Below are 25963 nucleotides of genomic sequence, written 5' to 3' on the forward strand. Positions count from 1 at the left end.
ATTAGAGAGAGGTTTTTTTCCCCGTCTTCTCTTCTCCTGGCGTATACAGTAACGATCAGCCAAATGCTTTAGACACTGCAGTAAGATGCTGCAGCTATACTTTAACCCTACATGTGCTAAATGACTCAGGCAGAATGAATCACAGTGCCGATGTGGATGGTGCTTTCTATAAATCTCTCAAAACCCCTTATTATTTCGTTATTTACACAAAATAAAAGCTCCAATTCAGTTTTCCCTTTGTACCACAAGTAAATAGCACTTTGCCAAACAGTGGCTGAACAAAAGCATGTAATTAGTCCAAGTTCTAAAGTTCTACAAGTGTGTCAATATTTTAAAAGATAATAGATAAAGAAAAAAAGCAAATTGGCGATATAACATCTAATGTCAATATAAATATTTATTACATAGTGATTTGCAATGATGCAATATGACTGTGTTACTTGGTCTCTTTTCTACATTACAAAGAGATATGTTAATCACCCATCTAATCTAATAAGTTAAGGGTGATAATGTGAAATGCTGGGGAGAGGCTGTACTTTGCCAAAAAACAAACAAAAAGATTCTCATGTCACTTTTCATTGAATTGCCAGCTGTTGTGCCGTCGTTATTCAGTACAGGAGCGTTTTATGGTGACAAATTCATTTGGGTCTCACTGTTAACTAGGCATTTTTCCTTTGTGACAATATCACCCATCTCAATTATAATAGAATTACTATTGCAACAACACATCATCAGTAGGGTAAAACCAACCTGTCTCACGACGGTCTTGCTTTTTAACAAAAAAGGACATTACAAAATGCACAGTGGTTCACAGGCGTGGATTAGACAGGTGAGCCAGTTTGTTTTTGGAAACCACCTCAGACCCAGCAGCTCTGTTCCCAATACTGCCAAAGAATTTAAATGATTGAAAGCCATGTGGCCAATATTCCCCAAGTAAACTCACCGTTTACTAACTACTGTAACGTAAGAAGATGCAAGATGTTTCAACATCCAAAGTGTCTGGCTGGCACGAGCAAGCCAAGCTTTGGACTTGCAGTGTAGTTGACAACGCCCGTTTACATAAGCTGGATGGTGAGAGTAACTGCAAGGGCTACAGCAGCGATATAAGGGCTTGTCTCTTCTGTAGCAACAAGGGTGATCATACTGAAAGAAGAATAAGAGGCTGACAAGGCTCATCACAAAGATTGCAGCAGTTAGCTGAGATTGTGATCCGCCTAACCTGACAGGCTGTGTGAGAGGAGAGTGATGTGTGTTTGTGAGGGTGAGGGCTCACAGAAATGATGAAGTGACAAACAAATAGAGAAAACTGAATGAGATACAGCATGAAATATTTGAATAGGACAACTGCTTGTAGCCGTTTTAGATAATATATTGTGAATCATGTCAATGTTGTCAAGTTGGCATATGTTGTAAATGTATAATTTAGGTGTCCACTGTGCAAACCTATGAAGCCTGGATTGCTATGATGATCCCAGCAAAGTATGGCAGGCTACTTTTAGTGTTTAAAAAAAGAACGGATATGCAAAGAGGGGAAATACATAAGAGAGATATTTAATTTAACTACATGAAAACGGAAACCATAAAAATATTCCTTCCTGAAAAAAAAAAAAACATTTGGAAGCAGCAGACTGCACTCTGAGTGCAATTTTAGGGATAAGAGTCATGTAGCTAAACAACAACAACAAAAAAAAAAAAAAAAAAACACAGCAAAAGGCCGAAGAAATTGTGCATTCACTGAGAATCACCATAAACAGCTTTATTTAGGCCTGGATATAGTTTGGGGTAAATACTAAGTGGTCACAACTACATTCATGTTTTCTACCAGTCTTCACATTGCAGTACAAATAACCTGCTGCAGTCAACCGTCACAAAAATCACACATCGTCAAATTAGCTAAAGTTTACTCTATCCTCCGTCTGTTAATGGCTCAATCTGCATTTTAAATATTAAAGCCCCTTTTCCAGGTGCAAGAAAAGGCCTCACAGACACGTCATGCAGGTCTATATGTATTTGTCAATGTACAGTATGTGTCTGCCACCTATGGTTTATGAATAGTGCTGAGCTACATTAAGCAATTAAGATTCTCCACAGCACAGCAGAGCCAAAAGGTGGAGAAGGGATATGTTAGAATCATCACAAAATTGAGAGAAATAGATGACTCATGTAAATTCACATTTAATGTGACTGTTGAATGCAATGCTGACCAATAGTCATTCCAGTGGCTCATACCTCAGACAGCATGCCTTTGTCTCCTACTCCTGGTTTGGCTTACAATTGCTTTGATAACAGACAGGGATTTCCCAGTGGCTTCTAATGTAAACAACACTCTCAACACAAGTATGCTACGTATCCTTGTTTTGCCTGTAAATGGATAATGTAAATGGGTCAGAGAACTTGTGAACAGTTGTATAAACAAATGTAAGCACTGTATCAAGCATTAAGCTGTATTATGGCATTCTATCATAAGCTGTGCTGTACTGTACTGTATAGCACTTCCTATGACTCAATATGGTTTAGTAGGATTGGGGCTTATGCTACAGCATATTGTTGTGTTATGTGGTGAGGTGTGGTGTGCTGTGCTGTGCTGTGCTGTGCTGTGCTGTGCTGTGCTGTGCTGTGCTATGCTTTCTTGTGAAAGGTTCTGTTATACTAATCAGTCAACATATCTAAAGGGTCATCAATCAGCCAATCAGCTGGCCAGGCAGGGAAAGGTCTGTCTCTTAAGGAAACACTTCATCCATCCATCCCTTCCTCCTCCAGGTCAGGTTTTTTCCTATTAGAAGTCATGATGTCATTTGAAAGATAAAGCAAGAGGGATGAAAAGAGGGGGAAAAAAGATAGGATGAGACATTGAAGTTGGAGGAGAGAGAAAAAGTGGTAAAGAAATTGAGATGTAAAGAAGAAAATGTATGAGGTAATAGAAACATGTCAGATTGCTAGCGAGAAGTTCTTAAGAAGCAAGCAAAAGTGAGAAATTTGGTCATAATACAAAGCAGGGTTAAACCAGGAATCAGATTTATGATGAAAAGAGCCTGGGTTTCTAGGAGACCAAAAGTGAAATATGAGAAACAGTGAAGAAGCAAAAGGGAATCAAAAGAGAATGTGGCAACAGGATAAGTCGGAAGCATGAATGAAGATGTAAAAACCGTAAAAGTAAAATGAAGTAAATGATGATGTAAACATTATATTATATTAAAATGATACCAAAAAAGGGGTAGAACAAAGCAACAAGAAAAAGAAAATGCAAAGGCACTTCAGAAAATGAGTAACCAGAGAGAATGTGATGCAAGAGTGCCAGCTACAGATGGAATGTGGGATATATAGTCTGGCCATCATGGCTTGTGCATGATTGGTGAATGGCCTGGACTGCACCACAAAGGGGTGTGGTGATGTGGTGGATAGAGTACGATGTTACCACAGCATAGTGCAGCAGATAAGAAGTGCTGATACCAGTAATGGACTGGACCACTGGGGGTACTTGAGGAAAGGAGAGGAAGGCAGAGAGGATGAGAGGATCAAGAGGTCAGTGCAAATGGAACTGCAGGGACAGTAACTGCTTCAGTGCAACCATGCACATTGGCATGTTTTCAGTGTGATCAAGAGGGCAATGCATTTAACAAGTCAAAGCTCTTTAACCAACAGCAAAAATGGATCCGCAATGTAAGAAATGGGCTTCCATGACATTGTAAAGTCATATTATTTTGATTTTAATTAGATTTTTTTTTATCATTGTAAATTACTGTGCCGAGGTGCAGAAGATTGTCGTATAATAAAATGTTATTCCTTTAAATATCGACTGTGACAACCACTTACCAACCAAGCCATGTGTCAGAACAGCAATAAAAATAAAAATAAATGTTTCATTTTAAAATATTTTCAACTTCTGTCAGGGAGGATAAATTATACACGCTCTAAACGCTGTGTAATAAAGCAAACAAAGTGCTTATGCTGTTTTTTAATGATTACTTGGCAAACAACCTGTTGATTAGACTACAAAAGAATATTAGTGTACAAAAAGACTGACTACAGCCCCTTTTACAACTTTAAAAACTATTACTTTCAAGTTAAAGTGCAAAAGCGCAAAACGTTGCACCCTTTGCTTTAACATGGAAAAAAAGGAAAATAAATAATGTTTTCTTCCAGTGAACGTGATTTTTAATGCATATTCAGCTATTACAAATCAGAAACTTAAAAAATTTCTTTGGGTAACCTCTGTGCAGCGTTTGTATCTTTTCAGGTGTAATTTGTACTCAATCTTCATGACATACAGTTCCTACTCCAAGTCTACCAGATAGCTTGGTTGTCTGCCATGTACAGCATTCTTCACACCTGTCTACAGGTTTTTAATAATTTACAAGTCGGGAGACTGGGAAGCTTAAGTCAAACATTTACCCTATTATTTTTAAAACATTTCTGAGATAAGTTTGCTTGTCTTTGTGCTTTGGGTCATTGTCTACTTTAAGGATCCACTGCCTCTTAATTTTTAGCTTTCTGATTGATGGTTTTGCTTAAAAAAAATTCTGAAATTGACCTCCATTTGTTCCTCCTTCCACTTACACAGAACTATATACACACCCAAACCATCAGCAAGCCCCTTCAATGTTTGACTGTGGGAATTGGTGTTCCTCTCCCTATTGGCAGCATTTTTTCTTGCCACACATAGCTGTACATATTATGACCAAGTAAATCAACTCTGGACTGAGATTTTGTTCCAAAATAATTAGCTTTGTTCACATGCTCCTTAGCATAATCCAATAAATGCTGCAATGTCTAGATGTAAGAAATGGCTTCCTGCATGCTTTTCTCTCCAGGCCTGTGCAGATTAAACGTCACTTGGGATATGTGGACTCATTCCAGTTGCTTCTTAGGACTTTGTTTTAGATTCTTACATAGCTTAAATAGTTCTTATAAGTTTTCTATTATCTCAGTTATTTTCCTTGGTCTTCCGCTTCTTGGAAGAGTCTTAGTTTCTCCATTTCTGGATTATGGTCTTCACAGTTGGTGCTAGTATCCCTAAATGCTTTTTTGGTAGCTTCATGAAGATTTTTAGAAAGCCTGGTACCATTATTTTTGTTGCTTTCAGCAAACTGCTTAACGCTGCCCTTGGAGATCTACCCATTTGCCAATTTAAAGTGCAAACCCAATTTAACACACCTCATGCCACTTATCAAGCACTAAGTGTTGACAGTCTTTTTTAAAGATCAGACACATGATTGTACATACTAAAGTATATTACCAAAGAGTTTAGCAAGGTAAATACAAGCCTTTGCAGTGATAACATTTCCATTATTTTACTACAACTTCTGATGAGAAATTGTACTAATTGCAATGTACATTAAATGTTATGTTGATGGGAAAAAAGTTTTCTAACTTTCACTTAACTTTATTTATTCACAATTGAATAAGACGTAAAGGATAGACTGACTACATGAAAAATACCTTTCCAGTTTTGCCTTGGGTTGTCTATTGCAAAATGGCACCTTGTGTAAATGGACAACCTGAGCATGTAAGAAACTAGATTGTGAGACCTCAATCAATACAGTACTGAACATAAGCTAAAACGTTGTTGCAGCAACCAAAATAAGAAATGTATACAAAAACAATATGAAAAAAATGCAATGTCACTAATGTGCGGTGCACTGACTTTTGTTGTTGCTCGTCATTATAAAATGTGTCAAACATTTCTGTTTTTTTAAATGATTTAGCTTCACTCAGTTTAAAGATGAATAAAATTGTATAAAATATACATTTTAAATTGTATAAAATTTCCTAGGACATTGGTTCCACTCATGCAGGTGGTGCATGATGAAGAAAGATAAGGCCATGATACAAGTGCTTGTATGACAGAAATAGCTAGATAAAATAGATAAAAACATGTTTCTAGCCCATTAGCTTTTTCTGTTTGATAATTCCATTTGTAAGAGACACTGTAGCTGATCTAAACAGTCAATATCGATTTAAAACAGTGCACAGCACAGTGCACATGCCTTGTTTTTTGTGTGAGGGCAACCAGTGTGCTAGTGGGGCAGAGAGGAGGCTATTCTAAGCAGGCCTAGAAGCTTGCTGCCTTATGAGTCAACATGAGTCAAGGCCACAGAACCGTTTGGTCTGAATGTCAAGCAGAGGAACTAAACAGGAAAAAGAATCAATGCTGAACACGGCCCACTACTATGCACATTAAAAGTGCCTGCAAATTAAGCTAGATAGATAAAAACTAATAATTGTTAGGCTAGTTAGAATATACTACTCTAAACTGAGAATATATTGTATATCAAACAGCTTTTGGGTTGTTCCATCAGTGGTTACCACAGTGGAACGTGTTCTGCACATTGTATATATAGTTTATTTCCATATATATATATATATAATATTTTACTATGAAATATCAAGAAACAAGAAGGTAAAGGTGGTGAAATCGCTGACTGCAACTGCAAGTTGATATTTGCTCTCTGATTTTGACCGTGTGAAAACCAACAAAAATAGCCATACTCCATGACCAGATGGTGGTGGGATATCTTGTTACTGAGGTCAACACAGACAGAAGAAAATTTTTCCCTCATAGTATAGTGTTGGAAAATAAGCCAAGAATGTAGTGTTAAAGAGGTGAATGCTAACAGATTTTATTGGATATTTATTGTGGTCAACTTCTCAGTGATTTGGCTTCTACAGCCAACACTGAATGGCAGGTAGGTTGTGTGAGCTGTTTTTGCCAAGTGGAGGACCACTCAAGTGTGTTACTCCCTGTGCGACAGAGTTTACTGCCCTTTTGCTAGGTGAAAAACATCCCTGTGTTGTCTTAGCCAATGACGGCGAAGCTTTATTTTTATGGTCAAGTCCAGAAGTTGAGGCAGAGGGGTGTGTGTGTGTGTGTGTGTGTGTGTGTGTGTGTGTGTGTGTGTGTGTGTGTGTGTGTGTGTAGTAAATTATGTCTACTGAGAACATCAAACCAGGGGACTAAGACTAAGAAAAACACAGAAAACCCTGCACATAGACATAGTAAAAAAAAAGAAATAAAAAAAAAAAAAAAAGAACCCCCCCATTGGCCATTAATTTCACTGCTTTTGTTGAGATTTACAGCCTGAAGAGAAAGAGATGCAGCATTACTAAAGATATTGTGTTCAGGTTTGGCCCCTATTCACTCACAAACAGAAAAAAAAAAAAACACTGAACAGCATGAATATAAACAGGCATACATATGCATTCATTGCCATTTTTAAGTGTACTTTAATAAAATTGTGATTCTGAGCAATTCTGACTCATGTAAATACAAGCTCTGCAGTTCCAGAGGTAGCTCTCACTGACCACAGAATGTAAAACTATGCTGACCACGAAAAATTATGACACTCAGCAAAAGTCTGTATATGTTCTTCTGCAAATATCAGTTTTACTTTCATCTAGGCTTTGTTGCAGCTTATATATTAAATGAGTCAGAGATACTAAACTAAACTTTGACAACATGAAAACTTTTCAATTTTCTTTGGTACTAATCAAACATTAACACCCAGACGATGAAAAAGCAGTAAATATATACTTTAGTATATTCAGTAGACTGTAATGATTGAAGTTTAACACCTTCACTTTCTGAGTGTTCACCAGCTATTCAGACATTTACATGTATGTTCTCATAGACACACTCCACTATTAAACATGCATCGATGTTATTCTCCAGACTGTTTTCGTAGTTTCCACAACAGTATTGAATGTTCCCATGCAAATGCAGAGTCCATAAAAAACTAGAAAAAGGCATACACAGTGTGCCAAAAAGAAAGTCTTTGCTTTTATGCTGCATGTACACACCTGGGAAAGGTACAAACACGAGGAAAACATTTCTTGCAAAGCAAGAGACTGATGCTCCATAAAACAAGTAGGGCAAGTTTGGGGGTTAGAGAGATGTTTGGGATTTTTATCTTTTTCAAGGATGACAATGAAAGTATCTGGGTGTAGACATTTTGGTGATTGCACGGGGTGGAAGTGGGGTTATAAAATGGCCTCCTGCATTGCTCAAGCCATTAAAGAAGGGAAAGAAACAGTCATCGGTACGTAAATAAGGGATTGAGGGCAACATATTATCTAAGACATCCTGATTTACCATGTCAGAGAACACTGGTGCTAGATGGAGCAGGGATACAGAGTGAAAAGAGAGACCAAGGGCAGAGAAAAGGAACAAAGTAATGGTGATGGGAGAGAAAGAGGGGAACTGAAAAGTTGCAATAGATCAGTTCCTATCTAACACTTTGTGAAGAGCTCAGCATTTGTTATGTTGTATAGTAGGCTCACACATTTACCTTGATGCAGACTTCAAGATGACAAGCAGTGTGCTAATGTCAAAGACCTGCTGATAAAACGTGCATGCAAAGCACAGAATAGCACATGAAAGCAACATTGAGATGAAAGCTCTGACAAAATGCATGAAGCATCCAGCAGTTGGTACAGTTTTCATGTGATGGCAAAATTATTCAGCCTCTGCAGCAAATTGTTATGTGTGTGAGCGTGTGCATGCACAGTTGGGTCAGCATGGATCTTTAAAGATGCAAAACAAATCAATAGCATATCCGTTTGCAGTGGGCAAGTCGAGCCTTTCTCCACTGTAGGTAGAAGTTTTTTTGCCCCCAGTTGAATTTTTATTTTTAAAGCAAAAAATGATGAGAAATCAGTTCAAAGGCCATTTTTTATGAGGCTGGGAGGTCCAGGCACTGATCCCAGCCACAAGTTTTAATGGATCTGAAATAAATGATGCCACTGAAAGTGCTTGCTTAAAATACAGTCACTACTTAATAGAAAAGCATCTGGGTTTGCTGGCAGATCTAAGGCAGCAGTAAAACAATAAGCCTGTTAGTAGACATTTAGCTCCTAGCTTCCTTTTTTCCTCTTTAATTCACAGTTCAAAAATGCGGTTGGAGTTTAGTATAAAGAGAAGAAGCATATACATGCTCTTAAATGTCACATTTATGTATTTGTGTGTGGTGTAGAGGGTGCATTTAGTTCCCTATGCGTGTTAAAATATTCTGAAGTTATTCTGTAGCTGTTGTTCAGCCCTTCTAACACCTAAACTACAGATGGGTAATGGTGTGTTGCCTATGTGAATAAGGATGTATAGCAGTGGCTGCTGGTGTAACTGTGCCACCTCCGCCAAAAATACTGATCAAAGCATATGCCATCCCGGAAAAAATATAAATAAATAAAAGACAGCAACAAATTTTTAAATTCAGTAGCTGCTTATTTATGTCAGATGAGTAAAAGCAAAAAAAATAAAAATAAAAAAAATGTTTGAGTGATTTCCTAGCTGCACTGGGACAAACTAAAGTATGTCAGTGCAATCGTATGAACTAAACAGAACTAAACTAAATAGAAGTAGGATCCTGTAACCTGCTAAATTAATACTATTCCGCATTTCCAGTAAGAGAAAGAACTGGATCTGTGAATTTCCTAAAGACATAGCTAAAACTAAAGAAAGCTTTAGAGCCAGGATAGATCTTGCATTGCTCCAAGCTTGGGGTGCAAACCTATCACAACTGGAGACTCTATAAGCAAAATTGATTTACAGGTACATGTAAAGCATTTCAGAACCAGTAATTTGTCTTCAAAAAGATGAATCTAAGGTACCGCGTGGCCCCAAGCTGATCGCGACCTTATCGGCCTGGCTGATATAGTATAATACGAGTTCCTGGCTGATAAAGTACGATATGAGTAACTGCCCAAAAGGGGAACCAATAATTAGACAGCCAGTTATACTGCCTCACCCATGTTCTTCATTCCAGCTAATTAAACATGACCAGACACATCAAAGGCGTAGATGTGCAATGCAGGCTTGTGTTTGTCCATCAATTATAGTTGGTGCAGTAAAATCACTTCAAACCAAGTCGTGAGCTAGTTAGGGATCTACTCCGAGTGTAAACATCAGGGACCACTGCTACAAGGCAAACAAAATATGATACAATTAGGTGGTATCATGCAATGGTGATATGAAAAGCTGAAGGCCTATAGAGTATAGAGTTACTACTCTAATGGGAGATTAATACTGTAAGGAGGAGGGAGGAAGATGTGCCATATTTCATAGGGGGAGTAAGCATAGGGGGTAGAGGAGGAGAGGGAAAAGATCAAACAGACAAAGAGAAAGAAAGGTGGGTAAAACAGGATGGGAGAGGAGAAGAGAGGACAAATAGGAGGAGGCTCTCGATAGATGACACTTGGCAAGCATTCCCTCCTCCCACTCTGTTGGCAGCAGAGGGACAAACTGTTTGCTCACAGCAGTACATGCATCTATTAGTATTGTTCCAGGAGATAATAACTCCATGTGTGCATGTGTGTTCGGGCGTCAATTCACAGCCAAAAGTGGCAAACGAGTGCAATGAGGTGGCAGACAAACAATATGGAGCAGCAGTATAAGATGTATGCATGCAATTGTCTGTCTGTGGGTGTGTCAGACTATTGTGCTAAATGTCAGCTATAGAAACACCATGGTGTAAACATCAACTTCCATGAGTTTTTGCAATAGAAGACAGGCTTCCAAAACTTTACCTCTAGCTGTTGAACACCAGTAAAGCATTGTTATTGTGGCAGTAACAGATACCCATTCAGGTAAAACTGGGATAGAGGACCCATACTATCGCATTTTAGCTCTCTACGAAGAGTAATGATTGAAGCACTCTACTGAACAGACACAAATCTGATAATAATCCAACTTTGAGAGATGGTGGTTTACTGGTTTTCTTGCTCTAGTGCATATTCTCATCAAGACGTCATGTGCTCCCAAACTTGCAGATAGAAAAGCTGAGCAACGTACAGACACATCTAATATAACAAAAACTACTTTATCTCAGAAGTACTGGTCACTTTTCAGGCGAGCCTAACTGAACACACTCATGCAGAAGCAAACACTCTCACTTTAAGAGTCAGCTGGCAACGAAAGCATTTTAAGAAACTGCAGTGCCCCAGCAAGGCTTTCTTGGAACTTCCCCTGCATACACCCCTGCACATTCAGAGAGAGATTCCGCCAGCAAAGGGGTTTAAAGAAACTACATTTCTATAGATGGCCTCAATTGAAGCTATGCCCGCACACATGTACACACAGCTTCTTGCCTGTCGCCCACTTCTGCCATTAGCTTTATCTCTATGAATTCAAAGCTGAGAGCCCAATACCCGTTGGTTTCTGAAAAGATTTTGCCAGGCTTGTTCTTCCCTTTATGGCCCGACTCTCCTCTGGGAAAACATAGGGGGAAAAAAGGGTGAGGGAGGGTGGTGGTGGGGGAAAGATGCTGATCGCTGACACAGCCGCTGAGATAGCCTCCCTCTTGTTGGTAAGGGATATAAAGAAATGGAATGAGAGGAGAGGTAGATGGAAGGAGATGCTGAGTGGGGATAAGGGTGCAGGCGTACGGACATTATGCTGGGGTAAGCTGGCAAAGGATTACCATCTAAGTCTCACCTCTTTTCGGCCTTTATTTGCTTCTTATTTATTCAGATCTATGAGAGTCTCTTCTTTCATGTGCCAGGTACATATACATATGGACACAGACATACAAAGGGGAGGCTTGTGAAAGCAGAAGTAAAAGGTGAGAGGAAGAAGTAATGGATCAGACAAGAGGCAATGGGAGGTCTAGGTAGGTGTGCCCTCTACACAGCAGGGGCCAAATGTTGAAAATTCAATAAGCGAACAAGTGACAGAGGACTGATATGAAACATGGAGAAATACATACAAAATGTGTGCAGAAAGGAACAGGTTGAAAACAATGTATCTGTTGTATGTGTATGTTTGTCTGCATCAAATACAGCTATATTCTGCAACCGTAGAAAAAGTCGAGACGGGGAGTGTAGAAGAAAAGGCAGAGACAGGCTCCTTTTATCGCTGTGTGTGTGTGTGTGTGTGTGTGTGTGTGTGTGTGTGTGTGTGTGTGTGTGTGTGTGTGTGTGTGTGTGTATTTTTGTTGTACAGCCAAGAAAACATTGATGTGTAGCAACTACTGTGTTGTCAAGGGAACCATTAGCACGACTGAGAGGCTGGTATCTGCTCTGCGCTTGCCTGTAGAGACACACACACCTAGTATTTTGCATAGATGTTAGTTATTACTGAGAAAATAATTCCTCTTCAAAGATGCAACATTTTAAGCTGAGATTGTAAGATGCTACAAGTAGAGCTACCATTTGTTCTGACAGCAAACAACTGCATTAATAGGATGCTTTACATTTATCTATGCATTTGTTGTATGCATGGCCAAAAATGTCAATATAGTGTTGTGAAACCATCATCAACACAAGGATTAATCTCAGAATCAATAAACTCAAAGGCTGGAATCATTTCTTCAGAAGAGCTTATCAGAGATTCTACAAGCTTGTGAAGGACAGGCTGCATTGTGTTTCTACGACCAAGCATTATTTAGGTCAAAAGGGATAGAGAGATTAAAATCTTAGTATTAAAATGTCAGCAACACATTTCTTTTAAATATAATTTTATGTAGAAATCATTTAAACAATCCCTCTATTGCCATCCCTATGTGACTCTTTATTACTCTGTCAAACCGTATTCATATTTAAATAAACACCTAGCCTGCAGCAGCACAGAAGGTGGTGCTGTAAGGGGATTTAGGCAAGAGTTTGTTAAAGTGTGGGCATGTAACTGAGTAAAAGGGTTTTCCTTGTGGGTTTGGTTCAAAAGGGGCAGAAGCACAAGAGGCCACTTAAAGTTACAAAATCACAAAGAGTGATAAAGTCACAAAAATCACAAAGAGGGTGATAAAGTCTAGGTAATGAAAGACAAGTGCTGCAATACAAGGAGAATGCATGCCTGTGTGTATGCATGTGCAGATGGCAACACTAATTTCTTGAGGAACATTAAATGCCAGTCAAGTGAGAAGAATGGGAGGCAAGACAACAATAATAGCAAATTAAGAAATAAGAAATAAAATTGAAGCTGACTCATGGGGCAGAACGAGAGATGAAGGAGAATCAGCTGACCGAACTCCGGTCAAAGCAGAAACATTTTCGAATGCATTTCATACCTTTGGATTTCCTGCCTTTTACGCAATCATTCAAATATTGCCTAGAATCGACTTTGTGTGTCTTACTTTTATGAACAAACTTTTCATATGTCAGCATGTATTTTTTGCCACATTTCCATCTCATTTCTATTCCTCAAATTTCTTCTGCAAGATTTTCTATTAGCAAGATTTTAAATAAGCCCCTTAAATACCAAAGAGGGTCACTTATGTAACCTCCTTGTTAGTAATAAACAAAAACCCAAGACCAACATTTGTCCAACTGTCAGGCTACTCCAGTGTTCTTCAGTGCACTGGCCTGTTTCAATAATCCAGTCACCAACATTGATTAACATTTCTTTTCTTTTCTCCTCTGTTTATCATCTCTGACTAGGACAAGCTGGACTATTGACTAATGGAATCAAAAGGGAGAAATAGAAATAAATCCCAAACAAACTGCTCGTTATACTAATAAAGAGCAGTATAGCAGGTAGAAAAGGTGCAAAATGTGTGAGGGACTACAGTATAACTAGGGTAAGGCAAACAAATACATGGCTAACACAATATGATGCCCCACTTTGACTTCCCTGCAGCTCCAACCACAAATACAATCAGTCTGCTGGCCTCAGGTTCAATAATAATTTTTCGAAATGTGTTTGTCTAAGAATGTGTGCACCCCCACTAGTGCCTCATGCCAATGTTGCTTTCTGGAAGTAAAATAGCCTTACAATCTACCAGAAAGCCAAACCAAGACCAATGTGAAAATTAAAGTGCAAAGCAAAAGAAAGGGAAGGACAAAGAACAAAAGAGAATTAAAAATGAGATGAATTCAGTGAGTTATATACTGAGAGACAGTACAGAGCAAGTGCACAAGAGAATTATACTATTGCCGTCAATGATGTGGAAGAGCACTGCAGTGCCCTTCATGTAGAGGAAAAGGCTAAGAGGATTCAGCTGGTCCCAAAGCACAGTGTGTGCCTGTGTCTTCACTGTTTGCAGGCTATGCTTATCAAGGCGGATGGTGAAGTTGCAATTCCATCACTCACTCACACACAAACACACATGTGCCTGGGTACGTACACACACACACGCGCACACACACGCGCACACACACACGCGCACACACACACGCGCACACACACACGCGCACACACACACGCGCACACACACACGTGTTAAGGGCAAGGTCGACCTCGTAAACAAATTGAGGTGATAAAGCGGTGAGCAGGTTTCTCCCTTCCTCTCATCTCTCCATCTCTATTTAGGCTGACCTATCTCTCTGTCACTGGGATGGTGTGAATGCGTTTATGTGGGTCACTCAGTTCACCTTCAGGCTATAATTCACAATTTCGAAGAACAAAGCCGCCCCTACTGTGACACTGATACACTTAAATTGGCTGAGCAGTACTTCATTTGCAAACTGGTAGAAAATGTAAAGATGAACTCTACCTGTGACACTAACTAGTCAAAATACTGTTGAGATGGGTTATTCTGAGCCGCAGAAGTACAAACATTTCATACACATACACTAAACTATTTAAATGGTTTGATACTGTTGTATTTCACTTTCTACCATCAAAACAGAAATAATCACTGCTGAGTTGTAATGTGACAGCAAAGAAGTATACATTTTCAAATGTATTTTTTCCTTTTAGGTCTATTCATGTTTCAGGTGACAAAAGCATTAGAATTAACAGAAATATGGTTGATTAAATATCTTCGTATGGAAGTGCTCATGCAGAGTTATACATGTATTGGGACAGATCCTGTCTGTGGCTATAAAGCAGCAGTAATGTGGATGTGGGGCTGGCTTCTGCACTCGTAGTTTGTTTAACTACAGTCTGTGGTGGGCAATAAAGGGCTCATGGGGCAGTTCACCATCCCCACAGTCTGTCTGTCTCGCTGACCAGGAAACCACACCATGCATTATTCATTATGGGTACTCACTCTCTCTTATTCTCGCTACATCAAACACAGAGCAAATATATTCTAAATTAAGAGAAACATGCCAATAAAATACAAAAAAACTAATAAATTCATATAAATGTCAGCAAAACAGGAATCCATCCATCAGGATGTGAGTTGAGTGTGTGAAATTCTGCGGGAAAGGGGAAGAGGCATGGTCAAAAAGTGCAAGATGCAGTACTTGTGTAACCGGCCTAATGCCAAAATAATTCAAGCGTGTTCAAAAATCAATGTGAGCCCATGGAAGCTATGAAGAAATCTGATGCTGTCCTGCGGCACTTAGCAGCAAAATAATACATATAAAAAGAAGCTCAAATACGTTAAGGATGCATTCTGCATGCCTGTAAGTATAGTTGTGTGAAAAATCTAAATGAATTTATCTGAAGGGCATTAACTGCAGACTCACACAGAGACAGAACAAAAAAAGATAACAACTGAATAACTCTCCAATTATTAGTTGCCACACTGTCTCTCTCTATGCCTGTGGTAGTGGTACAATAAAAAGATCACCACACACATTCACATAGAACTGAATGTAAAATCCTCCTGATATTACAAAGGTGTTAATTTTATTAGCATTTAATTAAAATGCTCACCAAGAACAGTTATTAAAGCAGAGAGCTCTAAGATCTGTTGAGGAAGGAATTAGCAGGGCATCTGTGATGCCACGCTGGCACTGTGACTCATCAACACTGCACAACATGACCTCCTGCAGGTCTGAACGCAGCCATGGCAGCCTGGTGCACACAGTGTTTATGTCATGAGGTGGGGTAGGTGGATGTGGGAGAACTCATTCTGAGGGGCAACATGTACGCCACATGACACCTAAAGCTGCAGAGAAGCAGTAAGTGCCTCTGTGTGTTTCTGTGTATGAAGGCTATGGCAACCATTTTAAAATGCTAAAATCCAGTTTAATTGGTCTTTTTTTCCTAATCAGTACAAATATATTCCTCATTACAATTTATTCATATTGTAACTATTTTTCCAACTACAACACAAGTTTTAGGTGGAACAAGTAGTTTTTAAATGTTTTAAAATGAACCACTAAGTGATAACTTAGCCTTAAAACACTGTCCCCAGTCCATTAAGACACTATAAAATAGAATGATCGGGAATAATGATGTATATATGTGTGTCTCCTTTGCATGGCAGCGAGGGAAAATATAAGCTGTGGGCAATTCTTTTTTTTTTTTACAAGATAAAGGGAAACTGTTAGTGAGTAGGCAGTCAGGGCAGTACAGTAGATGACAGACCACCCAGACTGAATGAGGTCAATAGGACTAACAGTGTATGTAGGAGGAACAGTATACAGCATATTACTGTCCACTTAGCCCACTTTAATCCCCGCTCAATCAAACACTTCATCTCTGCTTCAACCTTTACTCATATTCTTGCTTCCTCTCCTGGACGGTGATCGGTTATGTATAAAATAAATAAATAAATGTATAAAACCAGTGGCGCCAATCAGCTGTAGTTGTAGTGCTTATTAATATAAGAAAAGTATTTTAGAGCTGGAGCTGGAAGGGCATCCAGCGGAAAAAACATGCCAAATCAACATGTGGACAAATGATCCGCTGTGGCGACCCTGAACTCACAGGATAAGCCGAAAGGACAAAAAAAAACAAAAAACTAACAAACAAATAAGCTAGCACTACAACATTAATTATGTCTCATTCCTAGCTGCCAATATAAACACATCAATGCAGTAAAATTCTCTTGTTCTTGCTTGGGCTGAGCTTTTGAATTTGCCACCCAAAAGCACAATGAAAATCAACAGTGAGGCTCAGTTTCTGAGATAGTAAATGGATGTTTTTGTCAATGGACGGTGGGAGGTGAGAGAAATTAAATGGAGGACTTCAAAAAAGAAAAGGGAAAGTCTGGGGAGTGGTGTTTACCAATGCGTTTTCTTTTTTTCCCCCTCAGACTTTTGTGCTGCTGTTTCGGTTCCACGCTGGGAACGGGAGCAGTGTCTGTCAGAGATTAACACTACAGAGAGAGCGGGGAGTGAAGGAGAGTCAGACGGATGGAATGAAGAGAGAGAGAGAGAGAGAGAGAGAGAGAGAGAGAGAGAGAGAGAGAGAGAGAGAGAGAGAGAGAGAGAGAGAGAGAGAGAGAGAGAGAGAGAGAGAGAGAGAGACAAAAAAAGGAGAGGGCAAAAGAGAGGCAGAGCAGAAAAACAAATGATTTTGAAAAGAGGGGGTCTAAAATCGAGAGAAATATTTAAAAAGAAGCAAAGAATCACTAAAGGGAGAGGGGAATGAGTGGAGAAGTTGGTGGTGGGTGGGAAGGGGTTATAAATAGCAGAGACAGAAACCAGGGCCTCTCCCCTCACTGGATGCCGTATTAATTATGCGTGTCTGCATCTGGAGAAATTAAGACATGGCTGTGTGGCAGTTTAGAAATTGAGAAAGGAGGAGATGGGGAGAAATGGCAGGCGAGGAGGGAGAGCTAAGAGCAAATGTCAGTGCGAGATTTAAAATTGGACAGTAAGGAGGGCGAGGGAGGCAAGAGTAAAGGACAAATCAGTGAAAAAGGCGACAGGAAAGAAAAAGGGCTATTAGTGACTATTAGTGACACCAAAACAGCAGTGAAAAAGGAAAGAAAGAGATGCACTCATGCCGACACCCAAACGCTACTTCAAAGGAGACAGGAAACACAGCACAGCTAATTACAGAGTAGTGAAATACAGAGGGGGGGATATAATGACCATTGAGTCAACATGTTATTAGATCAACAAACCCCTTAAAAAAACAAAACCAAAAAAACAAACTTAATATGGCTGTCAAGAAGTGCACGTGAGACAAATATTTTATGAATTCAAATAAATACGCCATCAAAACTCAAATCAAATGTTATTCACGTGAGGCCGTCTTAGGAATTTTGCACAGTGCTCCCGCAATCAGATGCTATTCAGAGCTGAATCTACAGCAGAATATTATGCTAATGAAATCAAATGATCCATATTCATGTGTGACACACCTTAATAACCTGTTGAGATTACACTCGCTATGATCTACAGTGAAAAGAAAGATGGAGAAGGGTAGACAAAGGGCACAGACCAGTTATTCCTCTCATACATCATGACTTTATTTCTGCTGCAAATAACTCCTAAATAACGTTCTCTGCTCCAACTCGCTCTCGTGCAGATCTATTGTGTTTTAATGCAAGCCAATATTTGGGGTTATACAAATTTTAAACTTTTTCCCAGCAAGATGGAAGTTGGGTGCCGTGTTTCACATCTGTCATGTTTGTTCTCCCATTTTCTATCCTCAAGCCTGCTGAGCAATTTGTTTAACTAAGGCAGGAAACCACCAGATTGACACCTAAACTGATTTTCTGAACCGGTACTAGTAAGTTTTAGATGATTTTAGCTTTTCTTTTGTTTTTGTTTTTTGAAACATCAAATGTGTGAATGCTTAACTGTGTCTTTTGTTATGTGGCTTGGTCCTGACTGCATCTCACACCTACTTGTGAAAAACTTGCTGACACCAGTAATGACTGGCAAGGGAGAAAATGTGTGAGTGTGTGCACATCAGAATATGGATCAAGGAAGTTATTTCTCTGATGTATGTGCTGTTTAATCTTAAATGACTGAGGAAACTGGCAAAGCATAAAAGTCTTATTAATGTTATTAATTATGCATCTATGTGAAATTAAATTTTATTCACACTGATATTTATACTTACACTGAGATAGATATAAAGAAATAGATATAGAGAGAGAGATTTTGGGATATTTGACTTTCCGGTGAAATTTATAGAAGATGAAAATGTCCATGCTACTAATTTCTTCATATCAAAAAGCTTATTGAAACAAGAGCTAACAACATTGGTGGGTATACCACAACTACAAATGTCAGTATCAATAACTTGTCAATTGTTAGGTGTTGTCTTGGTCTCATGATGTCAAAATGTGCACAGCACGATGAAGAAGACTGTTTAAACACAAATTGTCATTGAACCAGTACATTTAATCATGTTGGGATTTTTGTGGTTAATCACTTTGTTGGAGAACAGCAGGTTATGCAAAAGTACTGAAACATTAAACACTTGGATATATGCATTCAGAAGTTTAGAGAAAGTCAAATTAATTAATGACCTGTAAAAGGTCATAGTGCATTTTAGGTGCACTCTGAAAATGTTTGGACCTGAAAGTCAAATATCCTTAACTTTTTGGGAGTAGTGTATATATAAATCTCTTTCGGTGTAAGTATAAATATCAGTGTAAATAAAATTTCATTTCAAACTGTTCCTGCTGCGGCACCTCTGCCTAACTCAAGCAGGAAGGTTACTATCGCTGTCAATCAAAATCAACTGTTGCTTGCATCAGTTACTTCAGAAGCAAGGCTTGATACAACCTATATTACTGGCTTGCCTCACACGCTCGTGCACACATACACACTGTTAACACTTGTGCACATCTAACACTGGCCAATGATACATTTCCATGACAATTAGACACCAGAGGACAGTAGAGTTCTCTGGTGGAGGGGGGTTAAGACAGCAAGAAAGAGGGAGTGGGTAGCCTGGATAAGTAGTAGTAGGATTATGGGCTAGTTCCATCATGGCTTTGGTCTGCTCACTGCTTCTTATAAAAACCCATTACCATGTGAATGAACAGGCCCATAGTGGATGAGGTTTAAAGCCCAGGAGCACTGATCCACTATCAGTTGAGCTTTCCATAACCTGGAAGTAAGCAGGCAGGAGTGTGTGTGTGTGTGTGTGTGTGTGTGTGTGTGTGTGTGTGTGTGTGTGTGTGTGTGTGTGTGTGTGTGTGTGTGTGTGTGTGTGTGTGTGTGTGTGTGTGTGTGTGTAGGTTATAGGGTTATTCTATTTGATTGTGGCTAATTTCACAGGACTCAATGTACAAATAATGCGCTTTGAATGCTGTACCAATGCTCACCTGAAAGTAAACTATTTAAAATGCAGTCTGTGGCTCTGTCCAAGTCCAAGTATTGTAACAACATAGCCTCATGACATTTACTTCGATCAAAAAGAAGATGCCCACTCATCAGAATCAAACCCTTAAAATGTTTTATTCTACTTTTGAAGCAGATATTTATGGAGAAAACCTGCATACTGGTGGAAACCTGCACATTTTTCATAGATATTCTATGTTATAAAATACAAAATAACCAGAAATGTACCCACTACATTATTTATTTGTGCCTACTTATGACAAGTTAACTAGAATAAGCATCCAATGTTAAGATAAAGTGTGGGTATATGCAGTGGTGTATGTCATTTATATGACGGGCAATATTTCTTATTTTGTTAAACACCAAATAAAATGGGCTTGGATCTTCACAAAGGCAAAGCCAGAATGCGTGACAAAAAACATTTACAAGCCAGTGAAGCTGCCAGGATTACCAGTAAATAGTACAATACACTAATTTATCACACTGAACCAAAATGATCTTGTGTTCAAACTAAATTTAGTCAGTAAAAAGTGTGAAAGTAAAATGCTGCAAATTAGGTTCCACAGTATTAGTAAATCAAGAATTACCAATATGGGAATGGGCATTGCACCAAAAGGAAATTAACTATATTGCTTACCTCCCTTTGCAGCACCAGCTCTTTGGTGAACAGTGTGGCCTCGTCACTGAAGGGTTCAGCCACCTGCATGCCCCCAGGCAGATTCCTGGAACTGCGTGGACATTCAATACCTAGCCAAAGAGAACAGTTGCAGGAGTTAAATGACAGCACAGCAGCTAATCAAAGCAACAGTTAGATGTCCTGATTATTACCATCATGCATCATAAAAGACCACAAAGACATATATTGCAGAAACACTAGAGAAATTAACATTTATTTCAACAAGCCACTGAACAGATTTGTAGCCACAATTTTCCCGACCTCTAGTGTTTCTGACAATTGATGACGCATCAAGCATCCTACTCGTCCCTCTTAACTGGGCAAGGTCAGAAATCTGTGTCATCAGTACCACAATACAGATTTGCCAGCACCACTATGATCTGTACTGAATGGAGAATTGGTCATCAAGGGGTCAATCCTGAGTGCATAAAGCACTTCTGTAAAACCCATTTTTGCTGAATAAAAGCCTTAGAGAAATTTTTGTCTTTGGGGCCCTTCTACATTCACTACGGACAATTTTTCTATAGAGTTTGGAAAGAAATGAATAAGCTTCTGGGCAGAGGTTGAAGGAATGTGCAGAGGAATGTGTTGGTATTAATAGTCTGTAAGACTGTACAATTCCACCTCTTCACCGGGTGGAAAATTTTACCTTGAGGTGCAAGAAAGGTAGAGTATATACATAATACAAAACTTCTGTAATTTAAGAAGAATAGGCTGTAAGGTAGAATGCACGTGTTGAGGTTCGACTTACAGAAAGCTCTGCAAAATCTTTGCACACTATGAATTTTGCATGTGCAAGTGGATAATCAAGTAGATCCAACTGCAATCTCCCTATAACAAATATTAAATGATTCAAAGCAATACAGTGTTATAATAATGATATTATTTTGATTTTGAAGTGAAGGGTATTTGATATTATGTTGAATTAAAAACAAACAAAGTTTGATAGACTACATTGAAGGTACAGGCCCCAAAGTACAACCTCAATTTATCAGGAGTGATTACAGCTACTATTTTCAACTAAGGTCAACTGCTTACTCGGTTTTCGCTTGACCGTTTTTAATACAACCTGTCTCCATATGGTAAGGAAATGCCTAAACAAGTAATTTACCAGATTGTGAGTTCTCATAAAGGCAGGGGAGGGTACAAGAGCATCAACAGTCTACTGAACATAAGATGAAACACAGTTGCAGAAGGGGGAAATAAGTAGAGCCATACTACCAATAAGCACAGTGGCCGTCCTCAAAAAATTACGCCACGCACAATTAGTTATTCATGCCACCCTGCATTGAAAAACAGATGGGTAAGTGCTTCTAACTTGGCACAAGAATTACCTGTGGAACACGATTTATTCTGACTGTTCAGAGAGTGTGAAGGACACTGCATGAAGTCAACCTCTACCGATTATTTCCAAGAGGAAAACTATTGCTCACAAAATGCAAGAGCAAGATTAAACTGTACCAATTATCTCATGAAAATAAGATGAATGTTGGTTTTACATTTTTTGATAAAAAAAAAAGCGATTTTTTTTTTTTAAATGACAATGATTCTAAACATACAGAAGAGACAAAAGTACAAAAGTAAAAAAAGTACATCCAGTCACTTGAATCCAACACTTTTAACATATTTTAAAGCACAAAGTAGAGCAACTAAACCTCTTCAGCCAAGCATAACTGAAAAGTGTAGGACGGAAAAACATCTCACCACTGATTTGTGTAGGGCTGATATCCAACCCAGGAGGATTCTGACATCAGAAATAAAAGCAGTATACCAATGAACCATAAAATTGGGACCACCTGCCTAATATGGTGGTGATATTATAAGGTTCCTGTGACTAAAACAGCTCCATCAAGGCGTTAACTCTATAAGGCCTCTGAAGATGTTCACAGGCATCTGAAACCAAAACATCAGCAACATAGCCATGAAGTCCTGTAAACTGCAAGGACTTGTTTTAGCAAATCAACAAGACACTTGCTCAGATTAACATGTGCTTTGTTTGTCAAAGCAGCACCTTGAACTCTCTTGAACCTGAACTAGTTTTGCACTGTGATTCATCAGATCAGGCCTTTTTCATTGCTTTATGGTCCAGTTCTAGCTGTGGACGCTCCCGTGTTCACTGTAGGCACTTTCGGTGTTGGAAAATGGAAAGCATGGGCCTTCTGACCAGTCAGAGACAAGACCTGTTGTTTTGTAGTTGCAGATATGTTAGGCCTTCTAGTGAACACAATTTGCCCATTGTTGTTAAGAACCTTACTTATGCCCATTTTTTCCCATCTTTTTTTTTTCAACTTTTTTAAATGGTCTGAGGCAAAATGGAAAACTGTTTTATGCTCAAATGAATCAAAATTTTAAATAGTTTTTGGAAACAATGGACGCTGTGGACTAAAGAGGAGAGGGACCATCCAGCATGTTATCAGTGGACAGTTGAAAAGCCTGCTTCTCTGATAGTATGGGGGTACATTAGTGCCTGTGGTGTGGGCAGCTTACACACCTGGAAAGGTTCCATCAATGCTGAAAAGTACATAGAGGTTTTAGAGCAACATATGCTCCCATCCATACTTCTCTTTCAGGTAAGGCCTTGTATGTTTCAGCAAGACAGTGCTAAACCACTTATTGCATGAATAACAACAGCATGGCTTTGTTCTTATTTGCATTTTACACATCTTCCCAACTTTTTTGGAGTTGGGGTTGTATTAGGCAGTTTGATGATTTGATGATTAGTTAACCTAGTAATAGTTTCAGTATGGAGTTAAACCTTCTAGCGCTGTATAAATAAAGTAAGAGCTCCATTCTATGGTGCTTTTCTCCTCTCTGACTCCATCATTAATTTAATGAGCTCAACTGGCAAGACAGACAGACATGCGGCTATACTGCATGAGAATGAAGTCACAAATGCATGACAGAGAGGTGCTATCAGATGTGTTAGGCCACACTGATGACTTGCTAGTTAACATATCCACTCCTCAGTTGAAAAAAAAAGATTATGGTTTGGATCTTTTTCCTTGTAATTTTTGAATTCTCTCCTTTGTTTTCATCATAGGCTGGTGAACCACCAATATAAAAACACCCAGACAAATGCTCCTGTGCTTTTGTTTCAATGCACCATAATGAGGGAAAAGAAATGTGTGCGCACCAAAACTATTAGATGACGTGTTTCAGGTTGTGCACAGAGCCTCCCTGTTTTTCTTAAACAAGAACACACATTTTCCAATGGTAGTTACCAATTCAACAGTGATTTACACTGACAATCTGGGACACAGTGTACCAGGTGTGTCTAAACTTTGGCTGCATTTCTCTTTATATGCACAGGGAATCTCTCAAGATCTGCTCTAGAAGCCACATTTGTTTTAATATTCTGTGTTTACAGTTTTCTAAGTGGAAAAGTCATGTAGAGTTTGATCCAGGCACTTATCAAAAATACAACTGGGTTTTGAAATAGACAAAATCTAAAAATCATTAAAAGGACTTAAATGTTTGCTTATAACTTTACAGTTTAACAATGAAGTGATTCAAAGGGAAGATGGATGTATGCATCTATATTTGGGAAACTAATTCTCATAACCATCCATAACCATAACCAGTAAAAAATCTGACCAACCCTTGCAAATAATCCTTGCATAATGAGGAAGCCAGCCTAACATGCAAACATTAGTTTCCTTGCATAGTTTTACAGCTTTTGTTTAGAACTTTCTGTTCCCTACATGACCATGTCTGTCCTATTTATGAGAACGAGAACAAAAGACATCAGCGTATTCACGCTGGCAGGGAAAGCAAAATGACCCAGGAAAGGCAAAATGAGGCTGCAGGACAGTCAGCACCCAAGAGCTATGAATAACTGTTGAGTCAACCTTCTGTAAGACATAAAGGTCTTCAGTGGACAGCACCAAGCATTACACCCAGTTAAAAAAAAGCCTAAAAACTTTTCAAAACACTCAAAATAAGTATGTCTGGATGGGATGTCTGTTTTGTACTTCATATCAGAGAATGAATGTAAATAATTTGATTTTAAGTATTCTATCCATCTATAGTCAAACATTAAAGACATTAGAATAAAAATCAAATCTTCCCAAAGAGCAAAGAGGAGCGGGAGGAGGAGAAGTTAGAGACACTGATGGCCAAGATCATCTTAAAGTATTTATAGAAGTGGACCAGGACAGGGCTTCCACGTGGGACACTGAATACAACAGTGCCAGAATATAGAGAGGATGAGAGATAATGGATGCAGAGTAAAGGAAAAATACATGAGGGAAGGCAATATGAGGGACATGCGCAGTTAGCAAAACGTGGTATATAAATTAATTGCAGAGGGGGAGATATTTGAGTTTCTGCTTGGGTTGGCTGGAGCCAAGATAAGGGCTGGAACTGCACTTTTCTCTGGCATAATCCACAGAAAAGACTACTCAAGAATGTAATACACAAAGAAGTTTAATTATATAGCACATACTGTAAAATGTCTCAAAAGATTTCACAGGCTTACAGAAGGAACATTTCCCCACCAATATCAAGCTCTTTAAGAAGACAAAAACATTCCACAAAACTTAATACACAAAGGAAAAGTAATAGAATTATAATCCACAATGGAGTTTTAATAGGTCAAATACTAATGTATTAGTCCTAAATAGGAAGTTCAAAAAATAAGCTGAAGACATGTAGGTCTGTGTCTTTAGTTATATGCACACATTCCCAAGTCAAAGGACCTACAGTTTTTCATAGCTGCATTAAATATCCTGCAACTCACACCGACGCACACTCATCTCCTCCCTGCGGCATTCAAACCGAGGCAGGGAGTCACTTATGACCAATTTTATCCTGCACCATGATACAGAAGTCACACACCTGCCACAGAGATTAACATCTGGGTCAGACTACAGGATATCCATCTTATCTGATCTCAAAGACAAACAAGACAAACACCGACTACTCCTGACATCACATTGCATTGCATAGCAGCTCCCCCATCAGGGTGTGTGTGTGTGTGTGTGTGTGTGTGTGTGTGTGTGTGTGTGTGTGTGTGTGTGTGTGTGTGTGTGTGTGTGTGTGTGTGTGTGTGTGTGAGAGAGAGAGAGAGAATGGGTGAATGACAAGCACTGTAAAGCGCTTTGAGTACCAAGTGCAGACAATTTACCATTTACACCGGCATCACATTTGTGACTTGAAAAAAAAAAATTGTATAGAAAACAAAGGTAAATTAGATAAGACAAGAATAATAAAAGTCCCACAAGGCTTCTTGTAGAGCACAAGCTCAGGGACAGGTGGGGAGGTCTTGTGGAGAAGATGTAACATTTTAATCTAAGTTGTGGTAAGCCCTGAAATACTGCCTGTCCTCCTGGCTAAAGCACACAACTTACTTGCTCAGTCATACACACACACACGCTTTTGTTCCATGGCCTCACTCCAGAAAACAGTCTGTTCCTAGTACATCGCCTAGGATCC

At 39.0% G+C, this 25963-nt stretch overlaps 1 protein-coding gene across 1 annotated transcript in view; it reads right to left on the bottom strand.

The window, feature by feature from the left end:
* snd1 (staphylococcal nuclease and tudor domain containing 1) overlaps nt 1-25963 on the bottom strand; it is a 159618-nt gene that overhangs the window by 86565 nt on the left and 47090 nt on the right. The window contains exon 16 of the mRNA XM_067489517.1: nt 20492-20601. Within this exon, the coding sequence (XP_067345618.1) occupies nt 20492-20601 (110 nt within the window). The remainder of the gene's footprint in view (nt 1-20491; nt 20602-25963) is intronic.

The sequence above is a fragment of the Channa argus genome, chromosome 21, assembly GCF_033026475.1.
Source record: "Channa argus isolate prfri chromosome 21, Channa argus male v1.0, whole genome shotgun sequence".
NCBI lineage: Eukaryota > Metazoa > Chordata > Actinopteri > Anabantiformes > Channidae > Channa > Channa argus.